The sequence below is a fragment of the Salmo salar genome, chromosome 15, assembly GCF_965601325.2.
Source record: "Salmo salar chromosome 15, fSalSal1, whole genome shotgun sequence".
Classification (NCBI taxonomy): Eukaryota; Metazoa; Chordata; class Actinopteri; order Salmoniformes; family Salmonidae; genus Salmo; species Salmo salar.
Window position 1 is genome coordinate 99,087,501 of NC_138305.1, and position 12,665 is coordinate 99,100,165.

The 12,665-nt window shown below is 48.9% G+C and overlaps 1 protein-coding gene across 2 annotated transcripts in view; it reads right to left on the reverse strand.

Annotated features, from left to right (window-relative positions):
* The window catches only part of LOC106592282 (activin receptor type-1-like), a 45,350-nt gene that overhangs the window by 27,605 nt on the left and 5,080 nt on the right, over nt 1–12,665 (reverse strand). For both annotated transcript variants that reach the window (XM_082962197.1, XM_082962198.1), the window contains one exon: nt 433–504. In XM_082962197.1, the coding sequence (XP_082818323.1) occupies nt 433–502 (70 nt within the window). In that variant the 5' untranslated portion in view covers nt 503–504. Of the gene's footprint in view, nt 1–432; nt 505–12,665 lie in introns of those variants that run through there.

Sequence of the window (12,665 nt, forward strand, 5' to 3'; positions counted from 1 at the left end):
GGGGTTTCTCTCTCTCTCCCTGAGGGGGGTTTCTCTCTCTCTCCCTGAGGGGGGTTTCTCTCTCTCTCCCTGAGGGGGGTTTCTCTCTCTCCCTGAGGGGGGTTTCTCTCTCTCTCCCTGAGGGGGGTTTCTCTCTCTCCCTGAGGGGGGTTTATCTCTCCCTGAGGGGGGTTTATCTCTCCCTGAGGCCAACAGGTCAGGGGTCTCAGCAGCATCACTTGTACACGGACAAAGCAGGAACACTCACACTTCCTTTTCTCTGTTGTTTCACTACCGTACGACAACGAGCACTTCTCATCTACAGTACACACACATCTGTACCCAGCTGATTCCCCAGCAGCAACACACTCACTTACACTCAGATACACATAAACACACAAACAAAAGGACAGACACAAATACACAAAGATGCCATCACCTTTGTTGAATTACCTGTATGAGTGGTGGAGCTCCACAGGCACATCCCAGCTAGCAGCACTGTGAGCATGGCAGCACCCCCCATCTCTGTCAGAGAGACAAGACAACAATTACAGCTGCACTGATTATGCTTTGTTTAAGGCTTTTAGAGACTCAAAGAAAGAATGTTGGAACACACAGTTCTCTCTCACATGCAGTTTCTTAAGCTCCTACGCAGCTTCACAACTAACGTCAACTTCCAGGTTTCCTCTCATCTCCCCTCTCTCTCGCTCTCTCTATATCTATCTCTATTCTCTCCCTCTCTGTCTTAGCTCCTATCAATCTGTCCTCCCACTCTCTCTGTCTGAGTGTGACAGCCAGGCCTGGCTGCGGTGGCTGAGCTGAGTGGACATGTCTGCCAAAAAGAACACCAAATGGAACCAGATGCAGCCAGATCCATGCAACTCTAGCCCAGCAAAACAGTCAACTTACCTACAACCTTCCAATGGAGTCCCCAATTTGGTTTCCAGCTAACGCTATGACAACATGGGCCCCAGCTGGTGGTCGGAGTCATACAGCCCCAGTCAGTTAGTCCCCAGTCTGTCAGCAGAGGAAGTTGTCAAAAACAATAACAGAGCGAGTGCCAGGGTCCAGTCAGTCTGCCTGCGCTGTAATTACAGTAGGTGATGGGAGAGGAGAGGGGGCTTTGTGTGTGTCCAGCCCATGTGTCTGTGTGTGAGTGTGTCTGTCTGTGTGTGTGTCTATGTGTGTGTCTGTGTGTGTCTGTACGTGTCTGTCTGTTTGAGTGTGTGTGTCTAGGTATGTCTGTGTGTGTGTGTGTGTGTGTGTGTGTGTGTGTGTGTGTGTGTGTGTGTGTGTGTGTGTGTGTGTGTGTGTGTGTGTGTGTGTGTGTAGCTGCCCCGGCCCAGACTCAGGCCAGTCAGCTCCATGGCTGCCCGGCTCACAGTTGCAATGCTTGCTGCCATTGAGAGGCCACACCCTGGCTGGCCCGCCACAGAGGGAGATTCAGGTCAGCTCATTGTGTGTGTGTGTGTGTGTGTGTGTGTGTCACTTCTGTGGGTCACGTAAGCTAGAGAGGCTAGAGGCTGGAGAATGGGTTTCTTTGGCCTGTCACGTCTGGAGGAAACCTGGCACCATCCCTACAGTGAAGCATGGTGGTGGCAGCATCATGCTGTGGGGATGTTTTTCAGCGACAGGGACTGGGAGACTAGTCAGAATTGAGGCAAAGATGAACAGAACAAAGTACAGAGAGATCCTTGATGAAAACCTGCTCCAGAGCGCTCAGGATCTCAGACTGGAGTGAAGGTTCACCTTCCAACAGGACAACGACCCTAAGCACACAGCCAAGACAACGCAGGAGTGGCTTCGGGGCAAGTCTCTGAATGTAATTGAGTGGCCCAGCCAGAGCCTGGACTTGAACCCGATGGAACATCTCTGGAGAGACCTGAAAATAGCTGTGCAGTGACGCTCCCCATCCAACCTGACAGAGCTTGAGAGGATCTGCAGAGAAGAATGGGAGAAACTCCCAAAATACAGATGTGCCAAGCTTGTAGTGTCATACCCAAGAAGACTCTAGGCTGTAATCGCTGCCAAAGATGATTCAACATAGTAAAGGGTCTGAATATTTTACAGAGTAAAGGGTCTGAATATTTTACAGAGTAAAGGGTCTGAATATTTTACAGAGTAAAGGGTCTGAATATTTTACAGAGTAAAGGGTCTGAATATTTTACAGAGTAAAGGGTCTGAATATTTATGTAAATGTGATATTTCATTTTTTTATTTGTAATGCATTTGCAAAAATGTCTAAAAACCTGTTTTTGCTTTGTCATTATGGGGTATTGTGTGTATGTAGATTGATGAGGAAAAAATACAATTTAATCAATTTTAGAATAAGGCTGTAACATATCAACATGTGTAAAAAGTCAAGGGGTCTGAATATTCCGGACTCTGACATTGCTTGTTCTGACATTTCTTAATTTCTTAATTTAAATTTGTGGGATTAGTGTGTATTGTTTTGTATTGCTAGGTATTACTAGAAACACAAGCATTTAGCTGCACCTGCGATACCATCTGCAAATATGTGTACGCATCAATAAATCATTTGATTTGATCTGTGGGGCTCCAGCACAACTCAAGCACCTTCACATGATAAAAATCCAGTAATGTCAATTCTAGAACACCAAGGAGTCTCGGTTTGGCATTGAGGTACAAGGCCACAAAGGGTTCTGAGTTCCACAGCCCTACCACAATACGTCTCCAAGCCAATCCGTGGTGCATTACTACACACTGGCTAGCAGAGAGTTTGTTAGCATTTCCTGTATGATGCATCCCTTGACAAAAGCCCAGCAGCTGAAACCTCAGGGCTACCTTACATTTAATTGAATAGTAATTGTTACGTTTTTGGGATATGCATGCACCCCATTCTTCACTGTATCATGCAGCAACCAACATATCAGCTGTGTTTTAATCTGAGGGCCTTTAGGAAGACAAACATTGTGTAAACACAGCTCCACCCATTGAATTGGACTACTCTCTATGGAGGAGCACTACCCCTACTGTCTCTGATTCCTTCTCTAGTTCAGATCTCCCTCCTCCACCGCAGACAGGCAGAGGCAGGCCAGTCACACACGCAAGTTTGTTTTACTATCCTAAAATAGCCTTTTTCCTTGTGGGGACCGGTGAAATGTCCCCACTTGTCTGAATTGTCCTTATTTTAGTATCCTTGTGAGGACTCTGGTCCTCACAAGGATAGTAAAACCAACACACACACACACACACACACACACACACACACACACACACACACACACACACACACACACACACACACACACACACACACACACACACACACTTCCTCTCTCTCTGTTTCCTCTTGTTTGTCTCCACTCTGTTCACAACACCACGGTCTTCACTCAGACCTATGGGGAAACACAGGGAAGCATATCAGTCCCATCTCTCAATCCATCTGGATTACATAGATGTTGTGGTGGTGGGGGAAGGAAAGTTCCATCTGGATGACACAGTGTAGATGTTGTGGTGGTTGGAAGGAAAGTTCCATCTGGATTACATAGTGTAGATGTTGTGGTGGTGGGGGAAGGAAAGTTCCATCTGGATTACACAGTGTAGATGTTGTGGTGGTGGGGGAAGGAAAGTTCCATCTGGATTACATAGTGTAGATGTTGTGGTGGTGGGAAGGAAAGGTCCATCTGGATTACACAGTGTAGATGTTGTGGTGGTGGGGGAAGGAAAGTTCCATCTGGATTACACAGTGTAGATGTTGTGGTGGTGGGGGAAGGAAAGTTCCATCTGGATTACATAGTGTAGATGTTGTGGTGGTGGGGGAAGGAAAGTTCCATCTGGATGACACAGTGTAGATGTTGTGGTGGTGGGGGAAGGAAAGGTCCATCTGGATGACACAGTGTAGATGTTGTGGTGGTGGGGGAAGGAAAGTTCCATCTGGATGACACAGTGTAGATGTTGTGGTGGTGGGAAGGAAAGTTCCACCTGGATTACATAGTGTAGATGTTGTGGTGGTGGGGGAAGGAAAGGTCCATCTGGATGACACAGTGTAGATGTTGTGGTGGTGGGGGAAGGAAAGTTCCATCTGGATGACACAGTGTAGATGTTGTGGTGGTGGGGGAAGGAAAGTTCCATCTGGATTACATAGTGTAGATGTTGTGGTGGTGGGGGAAGGAAAGTTCCATCTGGATGACACAGTGTAGATGTTGTGGTGGTGGGGGAAGGAAAGTTCCATCTGGATGACACAGTGTAGATGTTGTGGTGGTGGGAAGGAAAGTTCCATCTGGATGACACAGTGTAGATGTTGTGGTGGTGGGGGAAGGAAAGGTCCATCTGGATGACACAGTGTAGATGTTGTGGTGGTGGGGGAAGGAAAGTTCCATCTGGATGACACAGTGTAGATGTTGTGGTGGTGGGGGAAGGAAAGTTCCATCTGGATGACACAGTGTAGATGTTGTGGTGGTGGGAAGGAAAGTTCCATCTGGATGACACAGTGTAGATGTTGTGGTGGTGGGGGAAGGAAAGGTCCATCTGGATGACACAGTGTAGATGTTGTGGTGGTGGGGGAAGGAAAGTTCCATCTGGATGACACAGTGTAGATGTTGTGGTGGTGGGGGAAGGAAAGGTCCATCTGGATGACACAGTGTAGATGTTGTGGTGGTGGGGGAAGGAAAGTTCCATCTGGATGACACAGTGTAGATGTTGTGGTGGTGGGGGAAGGAAAGTTCCATCTGGATGACACAGTGTAGATGTTGTGGTGGTGGGGGAAGGAAAGTTCCATCTGGATGACACAGTGTAGATGTTGTGGTGGTGGGGGAAGGAAAGGTCCATCTGGATGACACAGTGTAGATGTTGTGGTGGTGGGGGAAGGAAAGGTCCATCTGGATGACACAGTGTAGATGTTGTGGTGGTGGGGGAAGGAAAGCTCCATCTGGATGACACAGTGTAGATGTTGTGGTGGTGGGAAGGAAAGTTCCATCTGGATGACACAGTGTAGATGTTGTGGTGGTGGGGGAAGGAAAGGTCCATCTGGATGACACAGTGTAGATGTTGTAGTGGTGGGGGAAGGAAAGGTCCATCTGGATTACACAGTGTAGATGTTGTGGTGGTGGGGAAGGAAAGTTCCATCTGGATGACACAGTGTAGATGTTGTGGTGGTGGGGGAAGGAAAGTTCCATCTGGATGACACAGTGTAGATGTTGTGGTGGTGGGGGAAGGAAAGTTCCATCTGGATTACACAGTGTAGATGTTGTGGTGGTGGGAAGGAAAGGTCCATCTGGATGACACAGTGTAGATGTTGTGGTGGTGGGGGAAGGAAAGTTCCATCTGGATTACACAGTGTAGATGTTGTGGTGGTGGGGGAAGGAAAGTTCCATCTGGATTACACAGTGTAGATGTTGTGGTGGTGGGGGAAGGAAAGTTCCATCTGGATGACACAGTGTAGATGTTGTGGTGGTGGGGGAAGGAAAGGTCCATCTGGATGACACAGTGTAGATGTTGTGGTGGTGGGGGAAGGAAAGTTCCATCTGGATGACACAGTGTAGATGTTGTGGTGGTGGGAAGGAAAGTTCCACCTGGATTACATAGTGTAGATGTTGTGGTGGTGGGGGAAGGAAAGGTCCATCTGGATGACACAGTGTAGATGTTGTGGTGGTGGGGGAAGGAAAGTTCCATCTGGATGACACAGTGTAGATGTTGTGGTGGTGGGGGAAGGAAAGTTCCATCTGGATTACATAGTGTAGATGTTGTGGTGGTGGGGGAAGGAAAGTTCCATCTGGATGACACAGTGTAGATGTTGTGGTGGTGGGGGAAGGAAAGTTCCATCTGGATGACACAGTGTAGATGTTGTGGTGGTGGGAAGGAAAGTTCCATCTGGATGACACAGTGTAGATGTTGTGGTGGTGGGGGAAGGAAAGGTCCATCTGGATGACACAGTGTAGATGTTGTGGTGGTGGGGGAAGGAAAGGTCCATCTGGATGACACAGTGTAGATGTTGTGGTGGTGGGGGAAGGAAAGTTCCATCTGGATGACACAGTGTAGATGTTGTGGTGGTGGGAAGGAAAGTTCCATCTGGATGACACAGTGTAGATGTTGTGGTGGTGGGGGAAGGAAAGGTCCATCTGGATGACACAGTGTAGATGTTGTGGTGGTGGGGGAAGGAAAGTTCCATCTGGATGACACAGTGTAGATGTTGTGGTGGTGGGGGAAGGAAAGTTCCATCTGGATTACACAGTGTAGATGTTGTGGTGGTGGGGGAAGGAAAGTTCCATCTGGATGACACAGTGTAGATGTTGTGGTGGTGGGGGAAGGAAAGTTCCATCTGGATGACACAGTGTAGATGTTGTGGTGGTGGGAAGGAAAGTTCCATCTGGATGACACAGTGTAGATGTTGTGGTGGTGGGGGAAGGAAAGGTCCATCTGGATGACACAGTGTAGATGTTGTGGTGGTGGGGGAAGGAAAGGTCCATCTGGATGACACAGTGTAGATGTTGTGGTGGTGGGGGAAGGAAAGCTCCATCTGGATGACACAGTGTAGATGTTGTGGTGGTGGGAAGGAAAGTTCCATCTGGATGACACAGTGTAGATGTTGTGGTGGTGGGGGAAGGAAAGGTCCATCTGGATGACACAGTGTAGATGTTGTAGTGGTGGGGGAAGGAAAGGTCCATCTGGATTACACAGTGTAGATGTTGTGGTGGTTGGAAGGAAAGTTCCATCTGGATTACATAGTGTAGATGTTGTGGTGGTGGGGGAAGGAAAGTTCCATCTGGATTACACAGTGTAGATGTTGTGGTGGTGGGGGAAGGAAAGTTCCATCTGGATTACATAGTGTAGATGTTGTGGTGGTGGGAAGGAAAGGTCCATCTGGATTACACAGTGTAGATGTTGTGGTGGTGGGGGAAGGAAAGTTCCATCTGGATTACACAGTGTAGATGTTGTGGTGGTGGGGGAAGGAAAGTTCCATCTGGATTACATAGTGTAGATGTTGTGGTGGTGGGGGAAGGAAAGTTCCATCTGGATGACACAGTGTAGATGTTGTGGTGGTGGGGGAAGGAAAGGTCCATCTGGATGACACAGTGTAGATGTTGTGGTGGTGGGGGAAGGAAAGTTCCATCTGGATGACACAGTGTAGATGTTGTGGTGGTGGGAAGGAAAGTTCCACCTGGATTACATAGTGTAGATGTTGTGGTGGTGGGGGAAGGAAAGGTCCATCTGGATGACACAGTGTAGATGTTGTGGTGGTGGGGGAAGGAAAGTTCCATCTGGATGACACAGTGTAGATGTTGTGGTGGTGGGGGAAGGAAAGTTCCATCTGGATTACATAGTGTAGATGTTGTGGTGGTGGGGGAAGGAAAGTTCCATCTGGATGACACAGTGTAGATGTTGTGGTGGTGGGGGAAGGAAAGTTCCATCTGGATGACACAGTGTAGATGTTGTGGTGGTGGGAAGGAAAGTTCCATCTGGATGACACAGTGTAGATGTTGTGGTGGTGGGGGAAGGAAAGGTCCATCTGGATGACACAGTGTAGATGTTGTGGTGGTGGGGGAAGGAAAGTTCCATCTGGATGACACAGTGTAGATGTTGTGGTGGTGGGGGAAGGAAAGTTCCATCTGGATGACACAGTGAAGATGTTGTGGTGGTGGGAAGGAAAGGTCCATCTGGATGACACAGTGTAGATGTTGTGGTGGTGGGGGAAGGAAAGGTCCATCTGGATTACACAGTGTAGATGTTGTGGTGGTGGGGGAAGGAAAGTTCAATCTGGATGACACAGTGTAGATGTTGTGGTGGTGGGGGAAGGAAAGGTCCATCTGGATGACACAGTGTAGATGTTGTGGTGGTGGGGGAAGGAAAGCTCCATCTGGATGACACAGTGTAGATGTTGTGGTGGTGGGAAGGAAAGTTCCATCTGGATGACACAGTGTAGATGTTGTGGTGGTGGGGGAAGGAAAGGTCCATCTGGATGACACAGTGTAGATGTTGTAGTGGTGGGGGAAGGAAAGGTCCATCTGGATTACACAGTGTAGATGTTGTGGTGGTGGGAAGGAAAGTTCCATCTGGATGACACAGTGTAGATGTTGTGGTGGTGGGGGAAGGAAAGTTCCATCTGGATGACACAGTGTAGATGTTGTGGTGGTGGGAAGGAAAGGTCCATCTGGATGACACAGTGTAGATGTTGTGGTGGTGGGGGAAGGAAAGTTCCATCTGGATGACACAGTGTAGATGTTGTGGTGGTGGGGGAAGGAAAGGTCCATCTGGATTACACAGTGAAGATGTTGTGGTGGTGGGAAGGAAAGGTCCATCTGGATGACACAGTGTAGATGTTGTGGTGGTGGGGGAAGGAAAGGTCCATCTGGATTACACAGTGTAGATGTTGTGGTGGTGGGGGAAGGAAAGTTCCATCTGGATGACACAGTGTAGATGTTGTGGTGGTGGGGGAAGGAAAGGTCCATCTGGATGACACAGTGTAGATGTTGTGGTGGTGGGGGAAGGAAAGCTCCATCTGGATGACACAGTGTAGATGTTGTGGTGGTGGGGGAAGGAAAGGTCCATCTGGATGACACAGTGTAGATGTTGTGGTGGTGGGGGAAGGAAAGTTCCATCTGGATGACACAGTGTAGATGTTGTGGTGGTGGGGGAAGGAAAGTTCCATCTGGATGACACAGTGTAGATGTTGTGGTGGTGGGGGAAGGAAGGTTCCATCTGGATTACACAGTGTAGATGTTGTGGTGGTGGGGAAGGAAAGGTCCATCTGGATGACACAGTGTAGATGTTGTGGTGGTGGGGGAAGGAAAGGTCCATCTGGATGACACAGTGTAGATGTTGTGGTGGTGGGGGAAGGAAAGTTCCATCTGGATGACACAGTGTAGATGTTGTGGTGGTGGGAAGGAAAGGTCCATCTGGATTACATAGTGTAGATGTTGTGGTGGTGGGGGAAGGAAAGGTCCATCTGGATGACACAGTGTAGATGTTGTGGTGGTGGGGGAAGGAAAGTTCCATCTGGATGACACAGTGTAGATGTTGTGGTGGTGGGGGAAGGAAAGTTCCATCTGGATTACATAGTGTAGATGTTGTGGTGGTGGGGGAAGGAAAGTTCCATCTGGATGACACAGTGTAGATGTTGTGGTGGTGGGGGAAGGAAAGGTCCATCTGGATGACACAGTGTAGATGTTGTGGTGGTGGGGGAAGGAAAGTTCCATCTGGATGACACAGTGTAGATGTTGTGGTGGTGGGAAGGAAAGTTCCACCTGGATTACATAGTGTAGATGTTGTGGTGGTGGGGGAAGGAAAGGTCCATCTGGATGACACAGTGTAGATGTTGTGGTGGTGGGGGAAGGAAAGTTCCATCTGGATGACACAGTGTAGATGTTGTGGTGGTGGGGGAAGGAAAGTTCCATCTGGATTACATAGTGTAGATGTTGTGGTGGTGGGGGAAGGAAAGTTCCATCTGGATGACACAGTGTAGATGTTGTGGTGGTGGGGGAAGGAAAGTTCCATCTGGATGACACAGTGTAGATGTTGTGGTGGTGGGAAGGAAAGTTCCATCTGGATGACACAGTGTAGATGTTGTGGTGGTGGGGGAAGGAAAGGTCCATCTGGATGACACAGTGTAGATGTTGTGGTGGTGGGGGAAGGAAAGGTCCATCTGGATGACACAGTGTAGATGTTGTGGTGGTGGGGGAAGGAAAGTTCCATCTGGATGACACAGTGTAGATGTTGTGGTGGTGGGAAGGAAAGTTCCATCTGGATGACACAGTGTAGATGTTGTGGTGGTGGGGGAAGGAAAGGTCCATCTGGATGACACAGTGTAGATGTTGTGGTGGTGGGGGAAGGAAAGTTCCATCTGGATGACACAGTGTAGATGTTGTGGTGGTGGGGGAAGGAAAGTTCCATCTGGATTACATAGTGTAGATGTTGTGGTGGTGGGGGAAGGAAAGTTCCATCTGGATGACACAGTGTAGATGTTGTGGTGGTGGGGGAAGGAAAGTTCCATCTGGATGACACAGTGTAGATGTTGTGGTGGTGGGAAGGAAAGTTCCATCTGGATGACACAGTGTAGATGTTGTGGTGGTGGGGGAAGGAAAGGTCCATCTGGATGACACAGTGTAGATGTTGTGGTGGTGGGGGAAGGAAAGGTCCATCTGGATGACACAGTGTAGATGTTGTGGTGGTGGGGGAAGGAAAGCTCCATCTGGATGACACAGTGTAGATGTTGTGGTGGTGGGAAGGAAAGTTCCATCTGGATGACACAGTGTAGATGTTGTGGTGGTGGGGGAAGGAAAGGTCCATCTGGATGACACAGTGTAGATGTTGTAGTGGTGGGGGAAGGAAAGGTCCATCTGGATTACACAGTGTAGATGTTGTGGTGGTTGGAAGGAAAGTTCCATCTGGATTACATAGTGTAGATGTTGTGGTGGTGGGGGAAGGAAAGTTCCATCTGGATTACACAGTGTAGATGTTGTGGTGGTGGGGGAAGGAAAGTTCCATCTGGATTACATAGTGTAGATGTTGTGGTGGTGGGAAGGAAAGGTCCATCTGGATTACACAGTGTAGATGTTGTGGTGGTGGGGGAAGGAAAGTTCCATCTGGATTACACAGTGTAGATGTTGTGGTGGTGGGGGAAGGAAAGTTCCATCTGGATTACATAGTGTAGATGTTGTGGTGGTGGGGGAAGGAAAGTTCCATCTGGATGACACAGTGTAGATGTTGTGGTGGTGGGGGAAGGAAAGGTCCATCTGGATGACACAGTGTAGATGTTGTGGTGGTGGGGGAAGGAAAGTTCCATCTGGATGACACAGTGTAGATGTTGTGGTGGTGGGAAGGAAAGTTCCACCTGGATTACATAGTGTAGATGTTGTGGTGGTGGGGGAAGGAAAGGTCCATCTGGATGACACAGTGTAGATGTTGTGGTGGTGGGGGAAGGAAAGTTCCATCTGGATGACACAGTGTAGATGTTGTGGTGGTGGGGGAAGGAAAGTTCCATCTGGATTACATAGTGTAGATGTTGTGGTGGTGGGGGAAGGAAAGTTCCATCTGGATGACACAGTGTAGATGTTGTGGTGGTGGGGGAAGGAAAGTTCCATCTGGATGACACAGTGTAGATGTTGTGGTGGTGGGGAAGGAAAGTTCCATCTGGATGACACAGTGTAGATGTTGTGGTGGTGGGGGAAGGAAAGGTCCATCTGGATGACACAGTGTAGATGTTGTGGTGGTGGGGGAAGGAAAGTTCCATCTGGATGACACAGTGTAGATGTTGTGGTGGTGGGGGAAGGAAAGTTCCATCTGGATGACACAGTGAAGATGTTGTGGTGGTGGGAAGGAAAGGTCCATCTGGATGACACAGTGTAGATGTTGTGGTGGTGGGGGAAGGAAAGGTCCATCTGGATTACACAGTGTAGATGTTGTGGTGGTGGGGGAAGGAAAGTTCAATCTGGATGACACAGTGTAGATGTTGTGGTGGTGGGGGAAGGAAAGGTCCATCTGGATGACACAGTGTAGATGTTGTGGTGGTGGGGGAAGGAAAGCTCCATCTGGATGACACAGTGTAGATGTTGTGGTGGTGGGAAGGAAAGTTCCATCTGGATGACACAGTGTAGATGTTGTGGTGGTGGGGGAAGGAAAGGTCCATCTGGATGACACAGTGTAGATGTTGTAGTGGTGGGGGAAGGAAAGGTCCATCTGGATTACACAGTGTAGATGTTGTGGTGGTGGGAAGGAAAGTTCCATCTGGATGACACAGTGTAGATGTTGTGGTGGTGGGGGAAGGAAAGTTCCATCTGGATGACACAGTGTAGATGTTGTGGTGGTGGGAAGGAAAGGTCCATCTGGATGACACAGTGTAGATGTTGTGGTGGTGGGGGAAGGAAAGTTCCATCTGGATGACACAGTGTAGATGTTGTGGTGGTGGGGGAAGGAAAGGTCCATCTGGATTACACAGTGAAGATGTTGTGGTGGTGGGAAGGAAAGGTCCATCTGGATGACACAGTGTAGATGTTGTGGTGGTGGGGGAAGGAAAGGTCCATCTGGATTACACAGTGTAGATGTTGTGGTGGTGGGGGAAGGAAAGTTCCATCTGGATGACACAGTGTAGATGTTGTGGTGGTGGGGGAAGGAAAGGTCCATCTGGATGACACAGTGTAGATGTTGTGGTGGTGGGGGAAGGAAAGCTCCATCTGGATGACACAGTGTAGATGTTGTGGTGGTGGGGGAAGGAAAGGTCCATCTGGATGACACAGTGTAGATGTTGTGGTGGTGGGGGAAGGAAAGTTCCATCTGGATGACACAGTGTAGATGTTGTGGTGGTGGGGGAAGGAAAGTTCCATCTGGATGACACAGTGTAGATGTTGTGGTGGTGGGGGAAGGAAAGTTCCATCTGGATTACACAGTGTAGATGTTGTGGTGGTGGGGAAGGAAAGGTCCATCTGGATGACACAGTGTAGATGTTGTGGTGGTGGGGGAAGGAAAGGTCCATCTGGATGACACAGTGTAGATGTTGTGGTGGTGGGGGAAGGAAAGTTCCATCTGGATGACACAGTGTAGATGTTGTGGTGGTGGGGGAAGGAAAGGTCCATCTGGATTACATAGTGTAGATGTTGTGGTGGTGGGGGAAGGAAAGTTCCACCTGGATGACACAGTGTAGATGTTGTGGTGGTGGTGGAAGGAAAGTTCCATCTGGATGACACAGTGTAGATGTTGTGGTGGTGGGGGAAGGAAAGTTCCATCTGGATGAC